The sequence below is a fragment of the Oncorhynchus kisutch genome, linkage group LG23 (assembly GCF_002021735.2).
Source record: "Oncorhynchus kisutch isolate 150728-3 linkage group LG23, Okis_V2, whole genome shotgun sequence".
NCBI lineage: Eukaryota > Metazoa > Chordata > Actinopteri > Salmoniformes > Salmonidae > Oncorhynchus > Oncorhynchus kisutch.
Genome location: NC_034196.2, coordinates 43,328,920 through 43,356,209, shown reverse-complemented (window position 1 = coordinate 43,356,209; position 27,290 = coordinate 43,328,920). Strand labels below are relative to the sequence as shown.

Sequence of the window (27,290 nt, the reverse complement as noted above, 5' to 3'; positions counted from 1 at the left end):
TGCCTTGTTCAGGGGAACAGTGGGTTAACTGCCTTGCGTGTGAACAAGCATTATGATTCATGCCTATCGGTCACCTTTTACGGTGACAATAACACCCTTAATTGCTTGGAAGACAGTAGGCTATCGAAAGGAAATAGCAATAGTGAGCTTTATCAAATTTACTTGGTGTTGGCAGAATGGTGTTGGCAGAATGGTGTTGGCAGAATGGTGTTGGCAGAATGGTGTTGGCAGAATGGTGTTGGCAGAATGGTGTTGGCAGAATGGTGTTGGCAGAATGGTGTTGGCAGAATGTTGTCTTTTGCAAATGACATTTGCTAAAAGACAAAAACAATTCCACATTGTTGTGGACCTGTAAACAGATCAATTGAATTCAAATACTGGTTTGCATTCATTTTTTTCTCCCAAAACCTAAATATGCTGCCTTGCGAATTCTGAAACAATGTCTACTCAAAGTAACCTACACTTCAATGTAAAATATCAACTGTCTTTTCACCTATTAAATGCTACTTTATGTTATAAAGAAGACTCTCCTCTGGCTTCTCACTGCTACTGCAGCACCAGCCAGGGAATTCTGTCTAATAGGTGTTAAATCAAAGACTCCATAGACTGACAGGCTTTAACAATATGTCTATATTAGAAGGGCAGTGGCAGAGGATGGGAGGAAGTTAGGTCATAAGAAACAAAAGATGGGCGGGACCAAGAGAGCGAGGGAAGTGAGAGAAGATCCCAAAATCAACCATTAAGTCCTACACCCCATGCACGTGTGCAGATTATGAGAGGATTTGGTTGGTATAAAGAAATATGGTGAAACTTCCACCTAGCCTATCAGAGAGCAAGGTGGAGCTACTAGCATATTGGTTGCATCCTCTCAGATCTCCACGGTCTCTTTAGGTACTCAGCTAACATTCTTGCTCTATTTTTCCATCTGCTAAGTTAACAACAGAACAGTGGGGGTTTGTTAAGCTAGGAAAACATCTGCTAAGTTAACAACAGAGCAGTGGGGGTTTGTTAAGCTAGGAAAACATCTGCTAAGTTAACAACAGAACAGTGGGGGTTTGTTAAGCTAGGAAAACATCTGCTAAGTTAACAGAACAGTGGGGGTTTGTTAAGCTAGGAAAACATCTGCTAAGTTAACAACAGAACAGTGGGGGTTTGTTAAGCTAGGAAAACATCTGCTAAGTTAACAGAACAGTGGGGGTTTGTTAAGCTAGGAAAACATCTGCTAAGTTAACAACAGAACAGGAGGGTTTGTTAAGCTAGGAAAACATCTGCTATGTTAACAACTAACCAGTATCTGAATGCAGAGGAAGTCCTACTCCCCTAACCAGTATCTGAATGCAGAGGACGTCCTACTCCCCTAACCAGTATCTGAATGCAGAGGACGTCCTACTCCCCTAACCAGTATCTGAATGCAGAGGAAGTCCTACTCCCCTAACCAGTATCTGAATGCAGAGGAAGTCCTACTCCCCTAACCAGTATCTGAATACAGAGAGAGTCCTACTCCCCTAACCAGTATCTGAATGCAGAGAGAGTCCTACTCCCCTAACCAGTATCTGAATGCAGAGGAAGTCCTACTCCCCTAACCAGTATCTGAATGCAGAGGAAGTCCTACTCCCCTAACCAGTATCTGAATGCAGAGGAAGTCCTACTCCCCTAACCAGTATCTGAATGCAGAGGACGTCCTACTCCCCTAACCAGTATCTGAATACAGAGAGAGTCCTACTCCCCTAACCAGTATCTGAATGCAGAGGAAGTCCTACTCCCCTAACCAGTATCTGAATGCAGAGGAAGTCCTACTCCCCTAACCAGTATCTGAATGCAGAGGAAGTCCTACTCCCCTAACCAGTATCTGAATGCAGAGAGAGTCCTACTCCCCTAACCAGTATCTGAATGCCAGCCTTACCCTAGAAGAGGTCCGAATGCTGGTTGAGCGTGCTTAACCCAAAGAAAACTACAGGAATTGATCATTTGTCTAATGAAGTTTTGAAGTCACCTAAATTGTTCCAAATACTATTTCAACTCATCCAGGCTTGTTTTGAGAATGACATTATTCCATCTGTATGGTACAAATCTATAAATCAAGCCTATCCCACAAATCCTCCAAAAATGACCCTAAAATCCCATTGAACTGAGGGGAGGGATAAATCATTGAGGGATAAATCATTGAGGGATAAATCATTGAGGGATAAATCATTGAGGGATAAATCTCATTAACACTGTATGTAAAATGTATTCTTGCATTCTAAATAACAGGCTCTCCTACTATCTAGAACAGTCTAGTCAGCTTGCTGATGAACAGAATGGCTTTGGCGAAAGCCTGAGTGTGTACAGACCATATCTATACTGTCTCTACAGTGGTCCGGGCCAGAATTCAAGCGAAAGAACCAACTTTTTCCTGTTTTAATAGATTTTTCAAAAAGGCTTTTGATTGGGTGAATAGATACTTCCTTGTTTTTAGACTAATTAAAATGAGACTTGATGAAAGATTCTATGATGCCTTCACTTCAGAGGTCTTTATCCGACTCCAGTTGTCTGTGTTCAGGTCAATGACCTCAGGACTGGCTGGTTTCCAAACCCCTTACCGTGTAAAGCATGGAGATATACTCTCAACCACTTTATTTACGCTATATGCTAATGGATTATCCCTACAAAGTAAACGTACTAAACTAGGTGTAGAAGTTGTGGATATTTATTCCTGGGCAATCTTGTTGTATGCTGATGACACGGTTCTTCGTCGGAAAGACCGAAGATGATCTCCAGAATATTTAGCATATAGTTACTTTATGGTTTATACTTTATTTATACTCAACGGAGATCAGAGAGAAATCATGAGAAAACCCAGATTGTTCATTTCAGAAAGAAAGGTGTGCAGAGAAGTACACACAACTTGTGTTATGGAACAGCTCGATGGGTATATTTAAACAGAGTAGCCTGAAGAGGAGATCATTTATCTACCGTGTGATCATGGGGAAATGGAAAACTAAATCCATGTAGTGATTTATTACCCTCTGTATGGTGATCTGAGACATGTTGGTGATAACCCTGAAGGATTAGGGGAGGGTTTGGCCGGGGCAGGCCAAAGAATTTGGTCTTAACTGACTTGCCGAGTTAAATATAAGGTTAGAAATGAAAATAAAACATATTCTGGGTACGCGACGAGCAGAGGCTTGAGTTTTGTTTTAGACAGTGAGTGTTTGAGATTGCTCAGTTTGTTCACAAAGCCTGGCAGGGGGACGAGAAATGTATTGGTTGTGTAGTGGGGCTAGATAGTAGATGGTTGTGTAGTGGGGTTAGATGGTAGATGGTTGTGTAGTGGGGCTAGATGGTAGATGGTTGTGTAGTGGGGCTAGATGGTAGATGGTTGTGTAGTGGGGCTGGATGATAGATGGTAGATGGTTGTGTAGTGGGGTTAGATGGTAGATGGTTGTGTAGTGGGGTTAGATGGTAGATGGTTGTGTAGTGGGGCTAGATGGTAGCTGGTTGTGTAGTGGGGCTAGATGGTAGATGGTTGTGTAGTGGGGCTGGATGATAGATGGTAGATGGTTGTGTAGTGGGGTTAGATGGTAGATGCTTGTGTAGTGGGGCTAGATGGTAGATGGTTGTGTAGTGGGGCTAGATGGTAGATGGTTGTGTAGTGGGGCTGGATGATAGATGGTAGATGGTTGTGTAGTGGGGTTAGATGGTAGATGGTTGTGTAGTGGGGATAGATGGTAGATGGTTGTGTAGTGGGGCTAGATGGTAGATGGTTGTGTAGTGGGGTTAGATGGTAGATGGTTGTGTAGTGGGGCTAGATGGTAGCTGGTAGATGGTTGTGTAGTGGGGCTAGATGGTAGATGGTTGTGTAGTGGTGCTAGATGGTAGATGGTTGTGTAGTGGGGCTAGATGGTAGATGGTTGTGTAGTGGGGCTAGATGGTAGATGGTTGTGTAGTGGGGCTAGCTGGTAGATGGTTGTGTAGTGGGGCTAGATGGTAGCTGGTTGTGTAGTGGGGCTAGATGGTAGCTGGTTGTGTAGTGGGGCTAGATGGTAGCTGGTTGTGTAGTGGGGTTAGATGGTTCTGTAGTGGGGCTAGATGGTAGATGGTTGTGTAGTGGGGCTGGATGGTAGATGGTAGATGATTGTGTAGTGGGGCTAGATGGTAGATGGTTGTGTAGTGGGGCTAGATGGTAGATGGTAGATGGTTGTGTAGTGGGGCTAGATGGTAGATGGTTGTGTAGTGGGGCTAGATGGTAGATGGTTCTGTAGTGGGGCTAGATGGTAGATGGTTGTGTAGTGGGGCTAGATGGTAGATGTAGATGGTTGTGTAGTGGGGCTAGATGGTAGCTGGTTCTGTAGTGGGGCTAGATGGTAGATGGTTGTGTAGTGGGGCTGGATGGTAGATGGTAGATGGTTGTGTAGTGGGGTTAGATGGTAGATGGTTGTGTAGTGGGGTTAGATGGTAGATGGTTGTGTAGTGGTGCTAGATGGTAGATGGTTGTGTAGTGGGGTTAGATGGTAGATGGTTGTGTAGTGGGGCTAGATGGTTGTGTAGTGGGGTTGGATGGTAGATGGTAGATGGTTGTGTAGTGGGGCTAGATGGTAGATGGTTGTGTAGTGGGGTTAGAGGGTAGATGGTTGTGTAGTGGGGCTAGATGGTAGATGGTTGTGTAGTGGGGCTAGATGGTAGATGGTTGTGTAGTGGGGCTGGATGGTAGATGGTAGATGGTTGTGTAGTGGGGCTAGATGGTAGATGGTTGTGTAGTGGGGCTAGATGGTAGATGGTTGTGTAGTGGGGCTAGATGGTAGATGCTTGTGTAGTGGGGCTAGATGGTAGATGCTTGTGTAGTGGGGCTAGATGGTAGATGATTGTGTAGTGGTGTTAGATGGTAAATGGTAGATGGTTGTGTAGTGGGGCTAGATGGTAGATGGTTGTGTAGTGGGGCTGGATGGTAGATGGTAGATGGTTGTGTAGTGGGGCTAGATGGTAGATGGTTGTGTAGTGGGGCTAGATGGTAGATGCTTGTGTAGTGGGGCTAGATGGTAGATGGTTGTGTAGTGGTGTTAGATGGTACATGGTAGATGGTTGTGTAGTGGGGCTAGATGATAGATGGTTGTGTAGTGGGGTTAGATGGTAGATGGTTGTGTAGTGGGGGTAGATGGTTGTGTAGTGGGGTTAGATGGTAGATGGTAGATGGTTGTGTAGTGGGGGTAGATGGTTATGTAGTGGGGCTAAATGGTAGCTGGTAGATGGTTGTGTAGTGGGGTTAGATGGTAGATGGTTGTGTAGTTGGGCTAGATGGTAGCTGGTAGATGGTTGTGTAGTGGTGCTAGATGGTAGATGGTTGTGTAGTGGGGCTAGATGGTAGATGGTTGTGTAGTGGGGCTAGATGGTAGATGGTTATGTAGTGGGGTTAGATGGTAGATGGTTGTGTAGTGGGGCTAGATGGTAGATGGTTGTGTAGTGGGGCTAGATGGTAGATGGTTGTGTAGTGGGGCTAGATGGTAGATGGTTGTGTAGTGGGGCTAGATGGTAGATGGTTGTGTAGTGGGGTTAGATGGTAAATGGTAGATGGTTGTGTAGTGGGGCTAGATGATAGATGGTTGTGTAGTGGGGCTAGATGGTAGATGGTTGTGTAGTGGGGCTAGATGGTAGATGGTAGATGGTTATGTAGTGGGGTTAGATGGTAGATGGTTGTGTAGTGGGGCTAGATGGTAGATGGTAGATGGTTGTGTAGTGGGGTTAGATGGTAGATGGTTGTGTAGTGGGGCTAGATGGTAGATGGTTGTGTAGTGGGGCTAAATGGTAGCTGGTAGATGGTTGTGTAGTGGGGTTAGATGGTAGATGGTTGTGTAGTGGGGCTAGATGGTAGATGGTTGTGTAGTGGGGCTAGATGGTAGATCGTAGATGGACTCTCCATGATCATTGTATGCATATAAATTATCAAATGTTATTTTGTTCTGTAGTGTCCCGTACGCCCATGTGGGCTGGGGACCGGTAGGTGTATGCCACTTAGATAACTAATATCTAGCTATCTATCTCTACTCTGTCCACGTGAATCACACACATCGTCACAGAATCAACACAGCATGAGATCATATAACCTTTAGCTTGTTAAATCATTGTTCAGGTGTGATCACAGGGAACTGATCAGAGATCTGTTTGGATCTACAGGTGTGACGTAGTCATGACTACTGGAAGGTGAAGCGGGTCTCAAACACACGTCACGGCAGGTCTTTTGTTTAAGCTGAAACTGAAGAGCCGGGCAACACCTGTCTGCACCATTCTGCACCTGGCCCCAAAACTAACAGCATCTCACACAAACACACACACTGATAGCCCAATAAACACATATCAGGAAGTGACTTGAGTAGCGTGAGGTGTATTCATGAATGCCAAGGGAAGTCAGGCTTCCTCCCAGTAATAAAATCATTTATCTTTCATCTCTCTGTGTTTGATCACTTTCCTTCAATTTGCAAGAGGCTGAATGTATCTCTACCGGAGAAAGCATCTGAGGGAGCGAAACAGCGCCCCCTCTGTCTCAGTATGTGTAGGACATCTATCTGATGCTGTCTGGTCCAAAGGAGAATGACATTGTTGCCGCCCGTAGCATTGAATGCAAGGGAAGACAGCAAGCATTTGGCTTTCCTTGATAAATAAAAAAAATTATAATAATAGTTTAGCTCAATGCTGATTGGCTGAGTGAGTGAAAAAAAGTGTGAAAGGTGTCAAGGGAAGCCCGTTTGGATTTGGCTTCACATAAAGAACACGTCATATACAGAGATAGGGATTTGGACTTGTGGTTTTACTTAATTCTCTGTACTGGCCAATGATTATAACGGTGATTCTGATCCAATCATAAATTCATACATTGTGCCTCTGGCCTGAGAAGTAGAAAAAAACATGGCTATAAATAACATGGCTTTATACAGGAAGTAGACAATAACATGGCTATATACAGGAAGTAGGAAATAACATGGCTATATACAGGAAGTAGAAAATAACATGGCTATATACAGGAAGTAGAAAATAACATGGCTATATACAGGAAGTAGAAAATAACATGGCTATATACAGGGAGTAGAAAATAACATGGCTATATACAGGAAGTAGAAAATAACATGGCTATATACAGGAAGTAGGAAATAACATGGCTATATACAGGAAGTATAAAATAACATGGCTATATACAGGAAGTAGAACATAACATGGCTATATACGGGGAGTACCAGTACCGAGTCGAGGAGCAGGTGTACGAGGTAATTGAGGTAGGGGGAAACTCATCTCATCCACAACCAGTGTGTGGCACCCCCTTGGGTGATGCATGGCAACCATTTTGTGCCAGAACACTCACCACACATCAGCTAGAATGGTGGAGAGGTGAGGACGGATATATGCCAATTATGAAAATTGGGGATGATTAGGTGGCCATTATGGAATGGGGTTAGGTTGGTCATTTAGCCAGGACTGCTGCCAGGACATTTATCCAGAACTGCTGCTACTCTCTTTTTATCATATATGCATAGTCACTAACCATATCTACATGTACAGGCGTGGCCAAAGGTTTTGAGAATGACACAAATATTAATTTTCACAAAGTCTACTGCCTCAGTTCATATGATGGCAATTTGCATATACTCCAAAATGTTATAAAGCGTGATCAGATGAATTGAAATGAATTGCAAAGTCCCTCTTTGCCATTCAAATAAACTGAATTCCAAAAAAAACATTTCTACTGCATTTCAGCCCTGCCACAAAAGGACCATCTGACATCATGTCAGTGATTCTCTCGTTAACACAGGTGTGAGTGTTGACGAGGACAAGGCTGGAGATCACTCTGTCATGCTGATTGAGTTCGAATAACAGGCTGGAAGCTTCAAAAGGAGGGTGGTGCATGAATCATTGTTCTTCCTCTGTCAACCATGGTTCCCTGCAGGGAAAATACGTGCCGTCATCATTGCTTTGCACAAAAAGGGCTTCACAGGCAAGGATATTGCTGCCAGTAAGATTGCACCTAAATCAACCGTTTATCGGATCATCAAGAACTTCAAGGAGAGCGGTTCAATTGTTGTCAAGAAGGCTTCAGGGCGCCCAAGAAAGTCCCGCAAGCGCTAGGACCGTCTCCTGAAGTTGATTCAGCTGCAGGATCGGGGCACCACCAGTACAGAGCTTGCTCAGGAATGGCAGCAGGCAGGTGTGAGTGCATCTGCACGCACAGTGAGGCAAAGACTTTTGGAGGATGGCCTGGTGTCAAGAAGGGCAGCAAAGAAGCCACTTCTCACTTCTTCTCACTTCAGGAAAAGCATCAGGGACAGACTGATATTCTGCAAAAGGTACAGGGATTGGACTGCTGAGGACTGGGGTAAAGTCAGTTTCTCTAATGAAACCCCTTTCTGATTGTTTGGGGCATCCAGAAAAAAGCTTATCCGGAGAAGACAAGGTGAGCGCTACCATCAGTCCTGTGTCATGCCAACAGTAAAGCATCCTGAGACCATTCATGTGTGGGGTTGCTTCACAGCCAAGGGAGTGGGGTCACTCACAATTTTGCCTAAGAACACAGCCATGAATAAAGAATGGTACCAACACATCCTCCGAGAGCAACTTCTCCCAACCATCCAGGAACAGATTGGTGACGAACAATGCCTGTTCCAGCACGATGGAGCACCTTGCCATGAAGCAAAAGTGAGTGGCTCGGGGAACAAAACATAGATATTTTGGGTCCATGGCCAGGAAACTCCCCAGACCTTAATCCCATTGAGAGCTTGTGGTCAATCCTCAAGAGGTGGGTGGACAAAGATAAACCCACAAATTCTGACAAACTCCAAGCATTGATTTTGCAAGAATGGGCTGCCATCAGTCAGGATGTGGCACAGAAATTAATTGACAGCATGCCAGGGCGGATTGCAGAGGTCTTGAAAAAGAAGGGTCAACACAAATATTGACTCTTTGCATCAACTTCATGTAATTGTCAATAAAAGCCTTTGACACTAATGAAATGCTTGTAATTATACTTCAGTATCCATAGTAACATCTGACAAATATATCTAAAGACACTGAGGCAGCAAACTTTGTGCAAATTAATATTTGTCTACCTCAATCAGCCGACTAACTGGTGCCTGTATATAGCCTCTCTACTGTATATAGCCTCTCTACTGTATATAGCCTCTCTACTGTATATAGCCTCTCTACTGTATATAGCCTCTCTACTGTATATAGCCTCACTACAGTATATATCCTCTACTGTATATAGCATCTCTACTGTATATAACCTCTCTACTGTATATAGCCTCTCTACTGTATATAGCCTCTACTGTATATAGCCTCACTACTGTATATAGCCTCTCTACTGTATATAGCCTCTCTACTGTATATAGCCTCTCTACTGTATATAGCCTCTACTGTATATAACCTCTCTACTGTATATAGCCTCTACTGTATATAGCCTCACTACAGTATATATCCTCTACTGTATATAGCATCTCTACTGTATATAACCTCTCTACTGTATATAACCTCTCTACTGTATATAACCTCTCTACTGTATATAGCCTCTACTGTATATAGCCTCTACTGTATATAGCCTCTCTACTGTATATAGCCTCGCTACTGTATATAGCCTCTCTACTGTATATAGCCTTTCTACTGTATATAGCCTCTCTACTGTATATAGCCTCTCTACTGTATATAGCCTCTACTGTATATAGCCTCACTACTGTATATATACTCTACTGTATATAGCATCTCTACTGTATATAGCCTCTACTGTATATAACCTCTCTACTGTACATAGCCTCTACTGTATGTAGCCTCTACTGTATATAGCCTCACTACTGTATATATCCTCTCTACTGTATATAGCCTCTCTACTGTATATAGCCTCTACTGTATATAACCTCTCTACTGTATATAGCCTCTACTGTATATAGCATCTCTACTGTATATAGCCTCTCTACTGTATGTAGCCTCTCTACTGTATGTAGCCTCTCTACTGTATGTAGCCTCTACTGTATATAGCCTCTACTGTATATAGCCTCTACTGTATGTAGCCTCTCTACTGTATGTAGCCTCTACTGTATATAGCCTCTCTACTGTATGTAGCCTCTACTGTATATAGCCCCTCTACTGTATATAGCCTCTACTGTATATAGCCTCTACTGTATATATCCTCTCTACTGTATATAGCCTCTACTGTATATAGCATCTCTACTGTATATAGCCTCTACTGTATATAGCCTCTACTGTATATAGCCTCTACTGTATATAGCCTCTACTGTATATAGCCTCTCTACTGTATGTAGCCTCTACTGTATGTAGCCTCTACTGTATGTAGCCTCTCTACTGTATGTAGCCTCTCTACTGTATATAGCCTCTCTACTGTATATAGCCTCTACTGTATATAGCCTCTACTGTATATAGCCTCTACTGTATATAACCTCTACTGTATATAGCCTCTACTGTATATAGCCTCTACTGTATAGAGCCTCTCTACTGTATATAGCCTCTACTGTATATAGCCTCTCTACTGTATAGAGCCTCTCTACTGTATAGAGCCTCTCTACTGTATAGAGCCTCTCTACTGTATAGAGCCTCTACTGTATAGAGCCTCTACTGTATAGAGCCTCTCTACTGTATAGAGCCTCTCTACTGTATAGAGCCTCTCTACTGTATATAGCCTCTCTACTGTATGTAGCCTCTCTACTGTATAGAGCCTCTCTACTGTATAGAGCCTCTCTACTGTATGTAGCCTCTACTGTATGTAGCCTCTACTGTATAGAGCCTCTCTACTGTATATAGCCTCTACTGTATATAGCCTCTACTGTATATAGCCTCTACTGTATATAGCCTCTCTACTGTATATAGCCTCTACTGTATAGAGCCTCTCTACTGTATATAGCCTCTACTGTATAGAGCCTCTCTACTGTATATAGCCTCTACTGTATATAGCCTCTACTGTATAGAGCCTCTCTACTGTATAGAGCCTCTCTACTGTATATAGCCTCTACTGTATATAGCCTCTCTACTGTATATAGGCTCTCTACTGTATAGAGCCTCTCTACTGTATATAGCCTCTACTGTATATAGCCTCTACTGTATATAGCCTCTCTACTGTATATAGCCTCTCTACTGTATATAGCCTCTACTGTATATAGCCTCTCTACTGTATTTCACTGTCTTTTTACTGTTGTTTTATTTCTTTACCTACCTAATTGTTCACCTAATACCTTTTTTGCACTGTTGGTTAGAGCCTGTAAGTAAGCATTTCATTGTAAGGTCTACACCTGTTGAATTCAGCACACTTGACAAATAAACTGTGATTTGATTTGACACCAGGGACAACACTCCTACTCTTACAATAAGTGCCATAGGATTTTTAATGACCCCAGAGAGTCAGGACATCAGTTTCACGTCCCATCCAAAAGACGGCACCCTACCCGGGGCAATGTCCCCATCACTGCCCCGGGGCATCGGATTTGACCAGCAACATCTGGCCTCCTATCGCCTCGGCTTATCTTCAGAGGCAGCAGAGGGAGGCAGGGTGCTGCTGGAATGAATGGAAAAAACTTGCAACCGCAAAATAAAGGAAGTCAAAGGTCAGGGTGATGTCAAATCAAAGGCCAGGGTGATGTCAAATCAAAGGCCAGGGTGATGTCAAATCAAGTGATGTCAAATCAAAGGTCAGGGTGATGTCAAATCAAAGGTCAGGGTGATGTCAAATCAAAGGTCAGGGTGATGTCAAATCAAAGGCCAGGGTGATGTCAAATCAAAGGCCAGGGTGATGTCAAATCAAAGGCCAGGGTGATGTCAAATCAAAGGTCAGGGTGATGTCAAATCAAAGGTCAGGGTGATGTCAAATCAAAGGTCAGGGTGATGTCAAATCAAAGGTCAGGGTGATGTCAAATCAAAGGCCAGGGTGATGTCAAATCAAAGGTCAGGGTGATGTCAAATCAAAGGTCAGGGTGATGTCAAATCAAAGGTCAGGGTGATGTCAAATCAAAGGTCAGGGTGATGTCAAATCAAAGGCCAGGGTGATGTCAAATTAAAGGTCAGGGTGATGTCAAATCAAAGGCCAGGGTGATGTCAAATCAAAGGCCAGGGTGATGTCAAATCAAAGGTCAGGGTGATGTCAAATCAAAGGCCAGGGTGATGTCAAATCAAAGGCCAGGGTGATGTCAAATCAAAGGTCAGGGTGATGTCAAATCAAAGGCCAGGGTGATGTCAAATCAAAGGCCAGGGTGATGTCAAATCAAAGGCCAGGGTGATGTCAATTAAAGGTCAGGGTGATGTCAAATCAAAGGCCAGGGTGATGTCAAATCAAAGGCCAGGGTGATGTCAAATCAAAGGCCAGGGTGATGTCAAATCAAAGGCCAGGGTGATGTCAAATCAAAGGCCAGGGTGATGTCAAATCAAAGGTCAGGGTGATGTCAAATCAAAGGTCAGGGTGATGTCAAATCAAAGGTCAGGGTGATGTCAAGTCAAAGGTCAGGGTGATGTCAAATCAAAGGTCAGGGTGATGTCAAATCAAAGGCCAGGGTGATGTCAAATCAAAGGCCAGGGTGATGTCAAATCAAAGGCCAGGGTGATGTCAAATCAAAGGCCAGGGTGATGTCAAATCAAAGGTCAGGGTGATGTCAAATCAAAGGCCAGGGTGATGTCAAATCAAAGGTCAGGGTGTTAAAAAGGCCAGGGTGATGTCAAATCAAAGGCCAGGGTGATGTCAAATCAAAGGTCAGGGTGATGTCAAATCAAAGGCCAGGGTGATGTCAAATCAAAGGCCAGGGTGATGTCAAATCAAAGGCCAGGGTGATGTCAAATCAAAGGCCAGGGTGATGTCAAATCAAAGGTCAGGGTGATGTCAAATCAAAGGCCAGGGTGATGTCAAATCAAAGGCCAGGGTGATGTCAAATTAAAGGTCAGGGTGATGTCAAATCAAAGGCCAGGGTGATGTCAAATCAAAGGCCAGGGTGATGTCAAATCAAAGGTCAGGGTGATGTCAAATCAAAGGTCAGGGTGATGTCAAATCAAAGGTCAGGGTGATGTCAAATCAAAGGCCAGGGTGATGTCAAATCAAAGGTCAGGGTGATGTCAAATCAAAGGCCAGGGTGATGCCAAATCAAAGGTCAGGGTGATGTATAATCGAAGGTCAGGGTGATGTATAATCGAAGGTCAGGGTGATGTATAATCGAAGGTCAGGGTGATGTATAATCGAAGATCAGGGTGATGTCAAATCAAAGGTCAGGGTGATGTATAATCAAAGGTCAGGGTGATGTATAATCAAAGGTCAGGGTGACATAATCGGAGGTCAAGGTGACATAATCAGAGGTCAGGGTGATGTATAATCAAAGGTCAGGGTGACATAATCGGAGGTCAAGGTGATGTATAATCGAAGGTCAGGGTGACATAATCGAAGGTCAGGGTGATGTATAATCGAAGGTCAGGGTGATGTATAATCGAAGGTCAGGGTGATGTCAAATCAAAGGTCAGGGTGATGTATAATCAAAGGTCAGGGTGATGTATAATCAAAGGTCAGGGTGATGTATAATCAAAGGTCAGGGTGACATAATCGGAGGTCAAGGTGACATAATCAGAGGTCAGGGTGATGTATAATCAAAGGTCAGGGTGACATAATCGGAGGTCAAGGTGATGTATAATCGAAGGTCAGGGTGACATAATCGGAGGCCAGGGTGACATAATCGGAGGTCAGGGTGACATAATCGGAGGTCAGGGTGATGTATAATCAAAGGTCAGGGTGACATAATCAAAGGTCAGGGTGACATAATCGGAGGTCAGGGTGACATAATCGGAGGTCAGGGTGATGTATAATCGAAGGTCAGGGTGACATAATCGGAGGTCAGGGTGACATAATCGGAGGTCAGGGTGACATAATCGAAGGTCAGGGAAATTGCAGGCAAAGAGGCTTTTGATCGCAAATGGATTATCATTGAAAATGTTTCCCTAAAAACAAATGTTTTTTCATTCATTTACAATTAATTTGTTATCAAATTTCCAAATAATTTCCTTGCTAATTTTTTGATGCTCTCAAAACTTTGGGGTTTCATTTTTTACTTTAAATATAATTATTTTTGTTTGCAATACTATTCATTTTGTTCTCGGGCTTCAGAAGTTCGGCTTGATATTAATTGCACAAAAGTAACTCAATATAATATTATATCGTAATAAAAAGAACACTGCTCAGTGACACCAACAAGAAAAGAATTATGTCGTTCAAACACGATCATTTTCTATGTGCTTTGGCTAAGATTGCTAACTAACGAAGCCATGTACAGACAGTATCATTCAAGTCTCAGATAGAACATGTACCCTCTACTCTACGAGTACAGAGAATCACAAACCCTTTCTACTGTAAGACTGGGTTGGGATTTCACAAAATCTGGACTGACAAACTGACTAGCATTAGCATAAGCTAACAAGTCACATTGAAAGTGGTTAATGTTGTCCCGACCAGCACCGCTTGGAGCATACAGTGGAGATTCTGATCATGTTACAGTGTATTCTGAACATCCAGTCCAGTCCAGTCCGGTTCAGTCCAGTCCGGTCTGGTCCAGTCCGGTCCAGTCCAATCCAGTCCAGTCCAGTCCAGTCCAGAGCTACACTCGTAAAAATAAAAGTTATATCTAGAACCTAAAAGGGTTCTTCGACTGTCCCCATAGGAGAACCCTTTTTGGTTCCAGGTAATACCCTTTTTGTTAGAACCCTTTGGGTTCCATGTAGAACCTTTTCCTCAGAGGGTTCTATGTGAAACCCAAACGTGTGTTCTACCTTGAAACAAAAAAAGCGATCTACCTGGAACCAAAAAGGGTTCTCCTACGGGGACAGCAGAAGAACCCTTTTGGAACCCTTTTCTCTACGAGTCGAGGAATACAGAACATAACAGGTGTGCAGTCAACTGTCCCCTTCCTGCCCTGCGCTGTGCAGGCTGCACCATGTCTCATTAAATCTTCAGTACCAGGCAGACGGCTGATGATTTCTAAATGAGCAGGAGACATATGGGACGTGTTTGTTTGCCATGTGAGTTACCATCAAAGGAACAAGACACAAAGACTTTAAAACCTGCTTTTTTTGCCACCTACTATACATCTCCCCGACATGCAATAATCAAGAATATTGAATAACAGTTGGCATCTTGCACAGGTTACATATTAACAGTTGATACTAAATGAATAGGAGTGTCTGTCAAGTTGAGCCGGGTTGAATTGGTGCTAACGGCACTCACTGTCCTGGCAGGTGATAGGAGGAGACATCTGGCACCTCAGCAGCAGTCTTACAAGGCATTGTTAAATATTTACAGCATTCCAGAGTGTCACATTGGACTGAAGGGAGTTAGCAGTTAGCTCCCCATTCTCTCTGTGACTGGAGTTAGCCCCCTCTGCTCTCTGTGACTAGAGTTAGCCCTCTCTGCTCTCTGTGACTGGAGTTAGCCCTCTCTGCTCTCTGTGACTGGAGTTAGCCCTCTCTGCTCTCTGTGACTGGAGTTAGCCCTCTCTGCTCTCTGTGACTGGAGTTAGCCCTCTCTGCTCTCTGTGACTGGAGTTAGCCCTCTCTGCTCTCTGTGACTGGAGTTAGCCCTCTCTGCTCTCTGTGACTGGAGTTAGCCCTCTCTGCTCTCTGTGACTGGAGTTAGCCCTCTCTGCTCTCTGTGACTGGAGTTAGCCCTCTCTGCTCTCTGTGACTGGAGTTAGCCCTCTCTGCTCTCTGTGACTGGAGTTAGCTCCCCATTCTCTCTGTGACTGGAGTTAGCCCTCTCTGCTCTCTGTGACTGGAGTTAGCTCTTTGGTTTCTGCTTGAGAGAATGCCAAGAGGATGCCAAGAGGGTGCAAAGGTGCAAAGATGTCCTCAAGGCAAAGGGTGGTTACTTTGAAAAACCCGGACGACGCTGGGCCAATTGTGCGCCGCCCTATGGGACTCCCAATCACGGCCAGATGTGATACAGCCTGAGTTTGCTCTCTGCTCTCTGTGACTGAAGTTAGCTCTTTGGTTTCTGCTTGAGAGAATGTCAAGAGGGTGCAAAGATGTCCTCAAGGCAAAGGGTGGCTACTTTGAAAAATCTAAAAACGAAAATATATTTTGATATGTTTAACACTTTTATGGTTACTACATGATTCCATATGTGTTATTTCATAGTTTTGATGTCTTCCCTATTATTCTACAATGTAGAAAATAGGAAAAATAAAGAAAAATCTGTGATTGAGTAGGTGTTCTAAAACTTTTGACTGGTACTGTATGTACAGACTCAGTGAGCATAGCCTTGCTATTGAGAGGCCGCCCTAGAGAAGACAGGATATGTGCTCACTGCCCACAAAATGAAGTGGAAACTGAGCTGCACTTCCTAACCTCCTGTCCAGAGAAGACAGGCTATGTGCTCACTGCCCACAAAATGAAGTGGAAACTGAGCTGCACTTCCTAACCTCCTGCCCAATGTATGACCATATTAGAGACACATATTTCCCTCAGATTACACAGACCCAGAAAGAATTTGAAAACAAATCAAACATTGATAAACTTCCATATCTGTTAGGCGGAATACCGCAGTGTGCAGTCACAGCAAGATGTGTGGCCCGTTGCCATGACAAAAGGGCAACCAGTGGAGCACAAACACCATTGTAAATACAGCCTATATGTATCTGTTTATTTATCTTCCCTTCCACACTTCAACTACTTGCACGTTGTTACAACACCGTACATAGACAACAATATAACATTTAAAATGTCTACATTCTTTGTGTAACGTTCACACATTTTTCCCTTGTTTATTTCCCTTTTGTTTATTGTCTATTCCATTTGCCTTGGTAATGTAAACATATGTTTCCCATGACAATAAAGCCCTTTGAATTGAGAGAGAGAGAGAGAGAGAGAGAGACAGAGAGAGAGACAGAGAGAGAGAGACAGAGAGAGAGAGACAGAGAGAGAGACAGAGAGAGAGACAGAGAGAGAGAGACAGAGAGAGAGAGAGAGAGACAGAGAGAGAGAGAGAGACAGAGAGAGAGAGAGAGAGAGACAGAGACAGAGAGAGAGAGACAGAGAGAGAGAGAGAGAGAGACAGAGAGAGAGAGACAGAGAGAGAGACAGAGAGAGAGAGAGCTAGAATCCAAAGTCAAATGTCTGCTGTTTGCTGATGATCTGGTGCTTCTGTCACCAACCAAGGAGGGCCTACAGCAGCACCTAGATCTTATGCACAGATTCTGTCAGACCTGGGCCCTGACAGTAAATCTCAGTAAGACCAAATAATGGTGTTCCAAAAAAGGTCCAGTCACCAGGACCACAAATACAAATTCTATCTAGATACTGTTGCCCTAGAGCACACAAAAAACTATACATACCTTGGCCTAAACATCAGCACCACAGGTAACTTCCACAAAGCTGTGAACGATCTGAGAGACAAGGCAAGAAGGGCATTCTATGCCATCAAAAGAAACATAAATTTCAATATACCAATTAGGATTTGGCTAAAAATACTTGAATCAGTCATAGAGCCCATTGCCCTTTATGGTTGTGAGGTCTGGGGTCCGCTCACCAACCAAGACTTCACAAAATGGGACAAACACCAAATTGAGACTCTGCACGCAGAATTCTGCAAAAATATCCTCTGTGTACAACGTAGAACACCAAATAATGCATGCAGAGCAGAATTAGGCCGATACCCACTAATTATCAAAATCCAGAAAAGAGCTGTTAAATTCTACAACCACCTAAAAGGAAGCGATTCACAAACCTTCCATAACAAAGCCATCACCTACAGAGAGATGAACCTGGAGAAGAGTCCCCTAAGCAAGCTGGTCCTGGGGCTCTGTTCACAAACACAAACACACACTACAGAGCCCCAGGACAGCAGCACAATTAGACCCAACCAAATCATGAGAAAACAAAAAGATAATTACTTAACACATTGGAAAGAATTAACAAAAAAACAGAGCAAACTAGAATGCTATTTGGCCCTACACAGAGAGTACACAGCGGCAGAATACCTGACCACTGTGACTGACCCAAAATTAAGGAAAGCTTTGACTATGTACAGACTCAATGAGCATAGCCTTGCTATTGAGAAAGGCCGCCGTAGGCAGACATGGCTCTCAAGAGAAGACAGGCTATGTGCTCACTGCCCACAAAATGAGGTGGAAACTGAGCTGCACTTCCTAACCTCCTGCCCAATGTATGACCATATTAGAGAGACATATTTCCCTCAGATTACACAGATCCACAAAGAATTCGAAAACAAATCCAATTTTGAAAAACTCCCATATCTACTGGGTGAAATTCCACAGTGTGCCATCACAGCAGCAAGATTTGTGACCTGTTGCCACGAGAAAAGGGCAACCAGTGAAGAACAAACACCATTGTAAATACAACCCATATTTATGCTTATTTATTTTATCTTGTGTCCTTTAGCCATTTGTACATTGTTAGAACACTGTATATATATATAATATATATACAGTGTATATATACAATATATTCACTTTGTATGTTGTCTACCTCACTTGCTTTGGCAATGTTAACACATGTTTCCCATGCCAATAAAGCCCTTGAATTGAATTGAATTGAGAGAGAGAGAGAGAGAGAGAGAGAGAGAGAGAGAGAGAGAGAGAGAGAGAAAGAAAGAGAGACAGAGAGAGAGAGCGAGACAGAGAGAGAGCGAGAGAGACAGAGAGAGACAGACAGACAGAGAGAGACAGAGAGAGAGAGACAGAGAGAGAGAGAGACAGAGACAGAGACAGAGACAGAGAGAGAGAGAGAGAGAGAGAGAGAGAGAGAGAGAGAGAGAGAGAGAGAGAGAGAAAGAAAGAGAGACAGAGAGAGAGAGCGAGACAGAGAGAGAGAGCGAGAGAGAGACAGGTACAGATATACAGATAAAGGGCTTCCACATACCAGTAGGTCTATCTGCTGTTAGGTTTGTACAGAGGCCCTCCACATACCAGTAGGTCTATCTGCTGTTAGGTTTGTACAGAGGCCCTCCACATACCAGTAGGTCTATCTGCTGTTAGGTTTGTACAGAGGCCCTCCACATACCAGTAGGTCTATCTGCTGTTAGGTTTGTACAGAGGCCATCCACATACCAGTAGGTCTATCTGCTGTTAGGTTTGTACAGAGGCCATCCACATACCAGTCAGAATCACTACTGATGTCTGGGTTCTCCTCCATCCTCTGATTATTCCATCCAATAATGACCAGAGTCAAGTCCCAAGTCCTATCCACATAGGACAATTACAATATCCAAAGTGCCTCTTCCTGTCACCTCAGAACAGGTTCAGCTAGTCCACAGCACAGAGAGAGTCACCATCAGTCAGGAAGACCAGACAAACCGACTGTGTTACATCACAGTTGACAGAGAGATACAAGTACATGACTAGAGCATGTCAACTGAAGTCCATCTGGGTTCCTTCCAGGCAGATTCACCTGCTTTCAGTCAGTGTCCCTCAGCTGAACAGGTTAGCATGTGCTGGTGGGATAAGATTTCCCATACCAATTATACATGAAATCCTGTACTCACTGATAACTCCAGCATCAGTAACCTGTAATCCTGTACTCACTGTTAACTCCAGCATCAGTAACCTGTAATCCTGTACTCACTGTTAACTCCAGCATCAGTAACCTGTAACCCTGTACTCACTGTTAACTCCAGCATCAGTAACCTGTAACCCTGTACTCACTGTTAACTCCAGCATCAGTAACCTGTAATCCTGTACTCACTGATAACTCCAGCATCAGTAACCTGGAATCCTGTGCTCACTGTTAACTCCAGCATCAGTAACCTGTAATCCTGTACTCACTGTTAACTCCAGCATCAGTAACCTGTAATCCTGTACTCACTGTTAACTCCAGCATCAGTAACCTGTAATCCTGTACTCACTGATAACTCCAGCATCAGTAACCTGTAATCCTGTACTCACTGTTAACTCCAGCATCAGTAACCTGTAATCCTGTACTCACTGTTAACTCCAGCATCAGTAACCTGTAACCCTGTACTCACTGTTAACTCCAGCATCAGTAACCTGTAATCCTGTACTCACTGTTAACTCCAGCATCAGTAACCTGTAATCCTGTACTCACTTAACTCCAGCATCAGTAACCTGTAATCCTGTACTCACTGTTAACTCCAGCATCAGTAACCTGTAATCCTGTACTCACTGTTAACTCCAGCATCAGTAACTTGTAATCCTGTACTCACTGTTAACTCCAGCATCAGTAACCTGTAATCCTGTACTCACTGATAACTCCAGCATCAGTAACCTGGAATCCTGTACTCACTGTTAACTCCAGCATCAGTAACCTTTAATGACTTAGGTAATTATCATGCCTCCTTCTTGTTCGCGTCCCTCCCTTCTCCTCCCAGAGAACTGCTGTGTCCAAAGTCTGAAGTTGTGCAACTACTCCTCAGTTGTCTGATCCCACAGTGGTAGGCAGTGGTAGATAGTGGTAGGCTAGTAGACAGTAAGAGGCAGTGGTAGATAGTGGTAGGCTAGTAGACAGTAAGAGGCAGTGGTAGATAGTGGTAGGCTAGTAGACAGTAAGAGGCAGTGGTAGATAGTGGTAGGCTAGAAGACAGTGGTAGATAGTGGTAGGCTAGAAGACAGTGGTAGGCAGTGGTAGATAGTGGTAGGCAGTAGTAGACAGTGGTAGACAGTGGTAGACAGTGGTAGGCTAGTAGACAGTGGTAGGCAGTGGTAGACAGTGGTAGGCTAGTAGACAGTAAGAGGCAGTGGTAGGCTAGTAGACAGTGGTAGGCTAGTAGACAGTGGTAGGCAGTAGTAGACAGTGGTAGACAGTGGTAGGCTAGTAGACAGTGGTAGACAGTGGTAGACAGTGGTAGGCTAGTAGACAGTGGTAGGCTAGTAGACAGTGGTAGGCAGTAGTAGACAGTGGTAGCCAGTGGTAGACAGTGGTAGGCTAGTAGACAGTGGTAGGCAGTGGTAGGCTAGTAGACAGTGGTAGGCAGTGGTAGATAGTGGCAGGCTAGTAGACAGTGGTAGGCAGTGGTAGGCTAGTAGACAGTAAGAGGCAGTGGTAGGATGGTAGACAGTGGTAGGCAGTGGTAGGCTAGTAGACAGTGGTAGACCGTGGTAGGCTAGTAGACAGTAAGAGGCAGTGGTAGACAGTGGTAGACAGTGGTAGGCTAGTAGACAGTGGTAGACAGTGGTAGGCAGTGGTAGGCTAGTAGACAGTGGTAGGCAGTGGTAGACAGTGGTAGGCAGTGGTAGGCTAGTAGACAGTAAGAGGCAGTGGTAGGATGGTAGGCATTGGTAGACAGTGGTAGGCTAGTAGACAGTAAGAGGCAGTGGTAGGATGGTAGACATTGGTAGGCTAGTAGACAGTGGTAGGCAGTGGTAGACAGTGGTAGGCTAGTAGACAGTGGTAGACAGTGGTAGGCATTGGTAGACAGTAGTAGGCTAGTAGACAGTAAGAGGCAGTGGTAGGATGGTAGGCATTGGTAGACAGTGGTAGGCTGGTAGACAGTGGTAGGCAGTGGTAGGCATTGGTAGACAGTGGTAGGCTAGTAGACAGTAAGAGGCAGTGGTAGGATGGTAGGCATTGGTAGACAGTGGTAGGCTAGTAGACAGTAAGAGGCAGTGGTAGGATGGTAGGCATTGGTAGGCTAGTAGACAGTGGTAGACAGTGGTAGGCATTGGTAGACAGTGGTAGGCTAGTAGACAGTAAGAGGCAGTGGTAGGATGGTAGGCATTGGTAGACAGTGGTAGGCTAGTAGACAGTAAGAGGCAGTGGTAGGATGGTAGACAGTGGTAGGCTAGAAGACAGTGGTAGGCAGTGGTAGACAGTGGTAGGCTAGTAGACAGTGGTAGGCAGTGGTAGACAGTGGTAGGCTAGTAGACAGTGGTAGGCAGTGGTAGGCTAGTAGACAGTGGTAGGCAGTGGTAGACAGTGGTAGGCAGTGGTAGATCGTGGTAGGCTAGTAGACAGTGATAGGCAGTGGTAGACAGTGGTAGGCTAGTAGACAGTGGTAGGCAGTGGTAGGCAGTGGTAGGCAGTAGTAGGCAGTAGTAGACAGTGGTAGGCTAGTAGACAGTGGTAGACAGTGGTAGGCAGTGGTAGATAGTGGTAGGCTAGTAGACAGTGGTAGACAGTGGTAAACAGTGGTAGGCAGTGGTAGACAGTGGTAGACTGGTAGACAGTGGTAGATAGTGGTAGGCAGTAGTAGACAGTGGTAGGCTAGTAGACAGTGGTAGATAGTGGTAGGCAGTGGTAGATAGTGGTAGGCTAGTAGACAGTGGTAGACAGTGGTAAACAGTGGTAGGCAGTGGTAGACAGTGGTAGACTGGTAGACAGTGGTAGATAGTGGTAGGCAGTGGTAGATTCACCATCTTCAGTTCACGTATCTCTCCCTCTCTCTCTCCCTTTCCCTCTCTTCTCTCCAGGCAATCAATTCAATTCAATTCAAGGGGCTTTATTGGCATGGGAAACACATGTTAACATTGCCAAAGCAAGTGAAGTAGATAATAAACAAAAGTGAAATCAGCAATAAAAATTAACAGTAAAACATTACACTCACAGAGATAATATTATGTCTATATACAGTGTTGTAGCGATGTGCTCTCTCTCTCTCTCTGTCTCTCTCTCTCTCTGTCTCTCTCCCCCTCTCTCTCTCTCCAGACTCTCTCTTCTCTCCAGTCTCTCTCTCTCTCTCCAGTCTCTCTCTCCAGTCTCTCTCTCTCCAGACTCTCTCTCTCTCTCCAGTCTCTCTCTCTTCTCTCCAGTCTCTCTCTCTCTCCAGACTCTCTCTTCTCTCCAGTCTCTCTCTCTCTCTCTCTCTCCAGACTCTCTCTCTCTCCAGACTCTCTCTTCTCTCCAGTCTCTCTCTCTCTCTCCAGTCTCTCTCTCTCCAGACTCTCTCTCCAGTCTCTCTCTCTTCTCTCCAGTCTCTCTTTCTCTCTCCAGACTCTCTCTCTCTCCAGCCTCTCTCTCCCTCTCTCTTCTCTCCAGTCTCTCTCTCTCTTCTCTCCAGTCTCTCTCTCTCTTCTCTCCAGTCTCTCTCTCTCTCTTCTCTCCAGTCTCTCTCTCTCTCTTCTCTCCAGTCTCTCTCTCTCTCTTCTCTCCAGTCTCTCTCTCTTCTCTCCAGTCTCTCTCTCTCTCTCTTCTCTCCAGTCTCTCTCTCTCTCTCTTCTCTCCAGTCTCTCTCTCTCTCTCTTCTCTCTCCAGTCTCTCTCTCTCTCTCTCTCTCTCTCTCCAGTCTCTCTCTCTCTCTCTTCTCTCCAGTCTCTCTCTCTCTCTCTCTCTTCTCTCCAGTCTCTCTCTCTCTTCTCTCCAGTCTCTCTCTCTCTCTTCTCTCCAGTCTCTCTCTCTCTTCTCTCCAGTCTCTCTCTCTCTCTTCTCTCCAGTCTCTCTCTCTCTCTTCTCTCCAGTATCTCTCTCTCTTCTCTCCAGTCTCTCTCTCTCTTCTCTCCAGTCTCTTTCTCTTTTCTCTCCAGTCTCTCTCTCTCTTCTCTCCAGTCTCTCTCTCTCTCTTCTCTCCAGTCTCTCTCTCTCTCTCTCTCTCTTCTCTCCAGTCTCTCTCTCCCTCTTCTCTCCAGTCTCAGTCTCTCTCTCTCATTCTTTCTCTCTAACAACATACTCTGACAACTCTTATAGAGTGTGCCTCCTGGGGGAAACACAGTGCATTACATTACTGCCTGGCTCTTAGTTAGCATTAGCATTAAGAAATAGCTTCCTTAACAAGCCTAAATCCTTGATCCTCTACTACTGTGAATATGGTTGAAAGAGTATTGTACATATTAAATATTAACACACGGCTCATTCAGTCTAAATACAAGTGTCAGTGTGATGTGCAAGTGGTGTATGGGTGTGTCTGCACGTGAACCAGGAAGTGTGTGCTGTGTATATTCATGGGTTATTCTGAAGCTCGGGAAGACAGGAAAGGCTTAAGGCTGGTTGACTTGGCCCAGTCCAGTGGGGACAGAACCAGTAGGAAGGACTATTTTCACCCTCCTCTCCACAGCGTGTCCGGCCATGTCACAGGGCTGCTGTTATGGAGACAACTAAAGAGCTGGGGGGGAGGGGGGGGGGGGTTCAGCCGTGATTCCACCACACACACACACACACACACACAAACTAGAACCCAGCACTGCCTGGCCTATTATCTGTCAGTTCTGAATCATGGTCCCTATAGACATCAGACTGGGGAGGGTGAGGTCACTATAGACATCAGACTGGGGAGGGTGAGGTCATTATAGACAACAGACTGGGGAGGGTGAGGTCATTATAGACATCAGACTGGGGAGGGTGAGGTCATTATAGACAACAGACTGGGGAGGGTGAGGTCATTATAGACAACAGACTGGGGAGGGTGAGGTCATTATAGACAACAGACTGGGGAGGGTGAGGTCATTATAGACAACAGACTGGGGAGGGTGAGGTCATTATAGACAACAGACTGGGGAGGGTGAGGGTGAGGTCACTATAGACATCAGACTGGGGAGGGTGAGGTCACTATAGACATCAGACTGGGGAGGGTGAGGTCACTATAGACATCAGACTGGGGAGGGTGAGGTCACTATAGACAACAGACTGGGGAGGGTGAGGTCACTTTCGACAACAGACTGGGGAGGGTGAGGTCATTATAGACAACAGACTGGGGAGGGTGAGGTCATTATAGACATCAGACTGGGGAGGGTGAGGTCATTATAGACATCAGACTGGGGAGGGTGAGGTCATTATAGACAACAGACTGGGGAGGGTGAGGTCATTATAGACATCAGACTGGGGAGGGTGAGGTCATTATAGACATCAGACTGGGGAGGGTGAGGTCATTATAGACATCAGACTGGGGAGGGTGAGGTCATTATAGACAACAGACTGGGGAGGGTGAGGTCACTATAGACATCAGACTGGGGAGGGTGAGAACACTATAGACAACAGACTGGGGAGGGTGAGATCACTTTCGACAACAGACTGGGGAGGGTGAGATCACTTTCGACAACAGACTGGGGAGGGTGAGGTCACTTTCGACAACAGACTGGGGAGGGTGAAGTACCGTGCTTCTACACCTGCATTGCTTGCTGTTTGGGGTTTTAGGCTGGGTTTCTGTACAGCACTTTGAGATATCAGCTGATGTACGAAGGGCTATATAAATACATTTGATTGATTGATGGATTGATGGATTGATTGATTGCTATAGCAGCCACCTGTACTGTTTTTGGTACTGGCCATGTTCGAGAACATGAAAACCGTAATGCATTGTGGGTAAATTGTGACTGAGTGACTGATTTCTAAATAATAATGAGTAGTTATTTATGAAGCAAGGTGATTTGTCTATCAGTCCATCTCAACTCTTTTTCAACGCAGCTGCTGATGTCAGTGTAAAATGGTGATGTCAGTGTTAAATGGTGATGTCAGTGTAAAATGGTGATGTCAGTGTAAATGGTGATGTCAGTGTAAAATGATGATCTCAGTGTTAAATGGTGATGTCAGTGTAAAATGGTGATGTCAGTGTAAAATGGTGATGTCAGTGTAAATGGTGATGTCAGTGTCAAATGGTGATGTCAGTGTAAATGGTGATGTCAGTGTCAAATGGTGATGTCAGTGTAATGGTGATGTCAGTGTAAATGGTGATGTTAGTGTAAATGATGATGTCAGTGTAAAATGATGAGGTCAGTATAAAATGATGTCAGTGTAAAATGGTGATGTTAGTGTAAATGGTGATGTCAGTGTTAAATGATGATGTCAGTGTTAAATGATGATGTCAGTGTAAAATGATGATGTCAGTGTAAAATGATGATGTCAGTGTAAAATGGTGATGTCAGTGTAAAATGGTGATGTCAGTATAAATGGTGATGTCAGTGTAAAATGGTGATGTCAGTGTAAATGGTGATGTCAGTGTAAAATGGTGATGTCAGTGTGATGGTGATGTCAGTGTAAAATGGTGATGTTAGTGTAAATGATGATGTCAGTGTAAAATGATGAGGTCAGTATAAAATGATGTCAGTGTAAAATGGTGATGTTAGTGTAAATGGTGATGTCAGTGTTAAATGATGATGTCAGTGTTAAATGATGATGTCAGTGTAAAATGATGATGTCAGTGTAAAATGATGATGTCAGTGTAAAATGATGATGTCAGTGTTAAATGGTGATGTCAGTGTAAATGGGTATGTCAGTGGTGAAATGGTGAAGTCCATTTGGTGAACCAACACCTCTCCACCTGGTGTGACCAAGCCAACACCTCTCCACCCGGTGTGACCAAACCAACACCTCTCATCTGGTGAGACCAAACCAACACCTCTCACCTAGTGTGACCAAACCAACACCTCTCATCTGGTGAGACCAAACCAACACCTCTCACCTAGTGTGACCAAACCAACACCTCTCACCTGGTGAGACCAAACCAACACCTCTCACCTAGTGTGACCAAACCAACACCTCTCACCTGGTGTGACCAAACCCACACCTCTCACCTGGTGTGACCAAACCAACACCTCTCACCTGGTGTGACCAAACCCACACCTCTCACCTGGTGTGACCAAACCAACACCTCTCACCTGGTGTGACCAAACCAACACCTCTCCACCCGATGTGACCAAACCAACACCTCTCACCTGGTGTGACCAAACCAACACCTCTCATCTGGTGAGACCAAACCAACACCTCTCACCTGGTGTGACCAAACCAACACCTCTCACCTGGTGTGACCAAACCAACACCTCTCACCTGGTGTGACCAAACCAACACCTCTCACCTGGTGTGACCAAACCAACACCTCTCACCTGGTGTGACCAAACCAACACCTCTCACCTGGTGAGACCAAACCAACACCTCTCATCTGGTGTGACCAAACCAACACCTCTCATCTGGTGTGACCAAACCAATGCCTTTCAACATGATTTGCAGGATAAAAACAAGACACAAAAAACATGAAATCTGAATCGGCAGTTTGATAATGGCTATGGTGACAGATTGAGAGGAGGGGACACACAGAGACAGAGAGAGAGACAGAGAGAGAGAGAGACAGAGAGAGACAGACAGACAGACAGACATACAGACAGACAGAGAAAGAGAGAGGAGAGAGAGAGCATGTGATTGGATGATGGAGTTTTAGTTAACATACCTGCGAACAGTGAGTCGAAGAGTCTTGTAGGATCCTTTGACCAATGAGATGGCTTCCTGCCTGAATCCACTGAGCTCCACGTCGTTAATGACAACCACCTGGTCACCTGGCAACAGGGGGTGTTCCAACAGGTCCGCCTTCCCACCTCCCTCAACCTGGATTGAAGAGGAGAGAGAAGAATACATTTCTGTTTCAGACCACAGAAATCAGTAGAGGAGCCTCTAGAGCAGATGTAGGGGTTGAGGAGGAC

At 44.7% G+C, this 27,290-nt stretch overlaps 1 protein-coding gene across 3 annotated transcripts in view; it reads right to left on the bottom strand.

Moving 5' to 3' along the window:
* Positions 1-27,290, bottom strand: part of LOC109868750 (protein Shroom3) — a 128,945-nt gene that overhangs the window by 84,110 nt on the left and 17,545 nt on the right. For all 3 annotated transcript variants that reach the window (XM_031802419.1, XM_031802421.1, XM_031802420.1), the window contains exon 2: positions 27,041-27,195. In XM_031802419.1, coding sequence (XP_031658279.1) covers positions 27,041-27,195 — 155 coding nt within the window. The remainder of the gene's footprint in view (positions 1-27,040; positions 27,196-27,290) is intronic.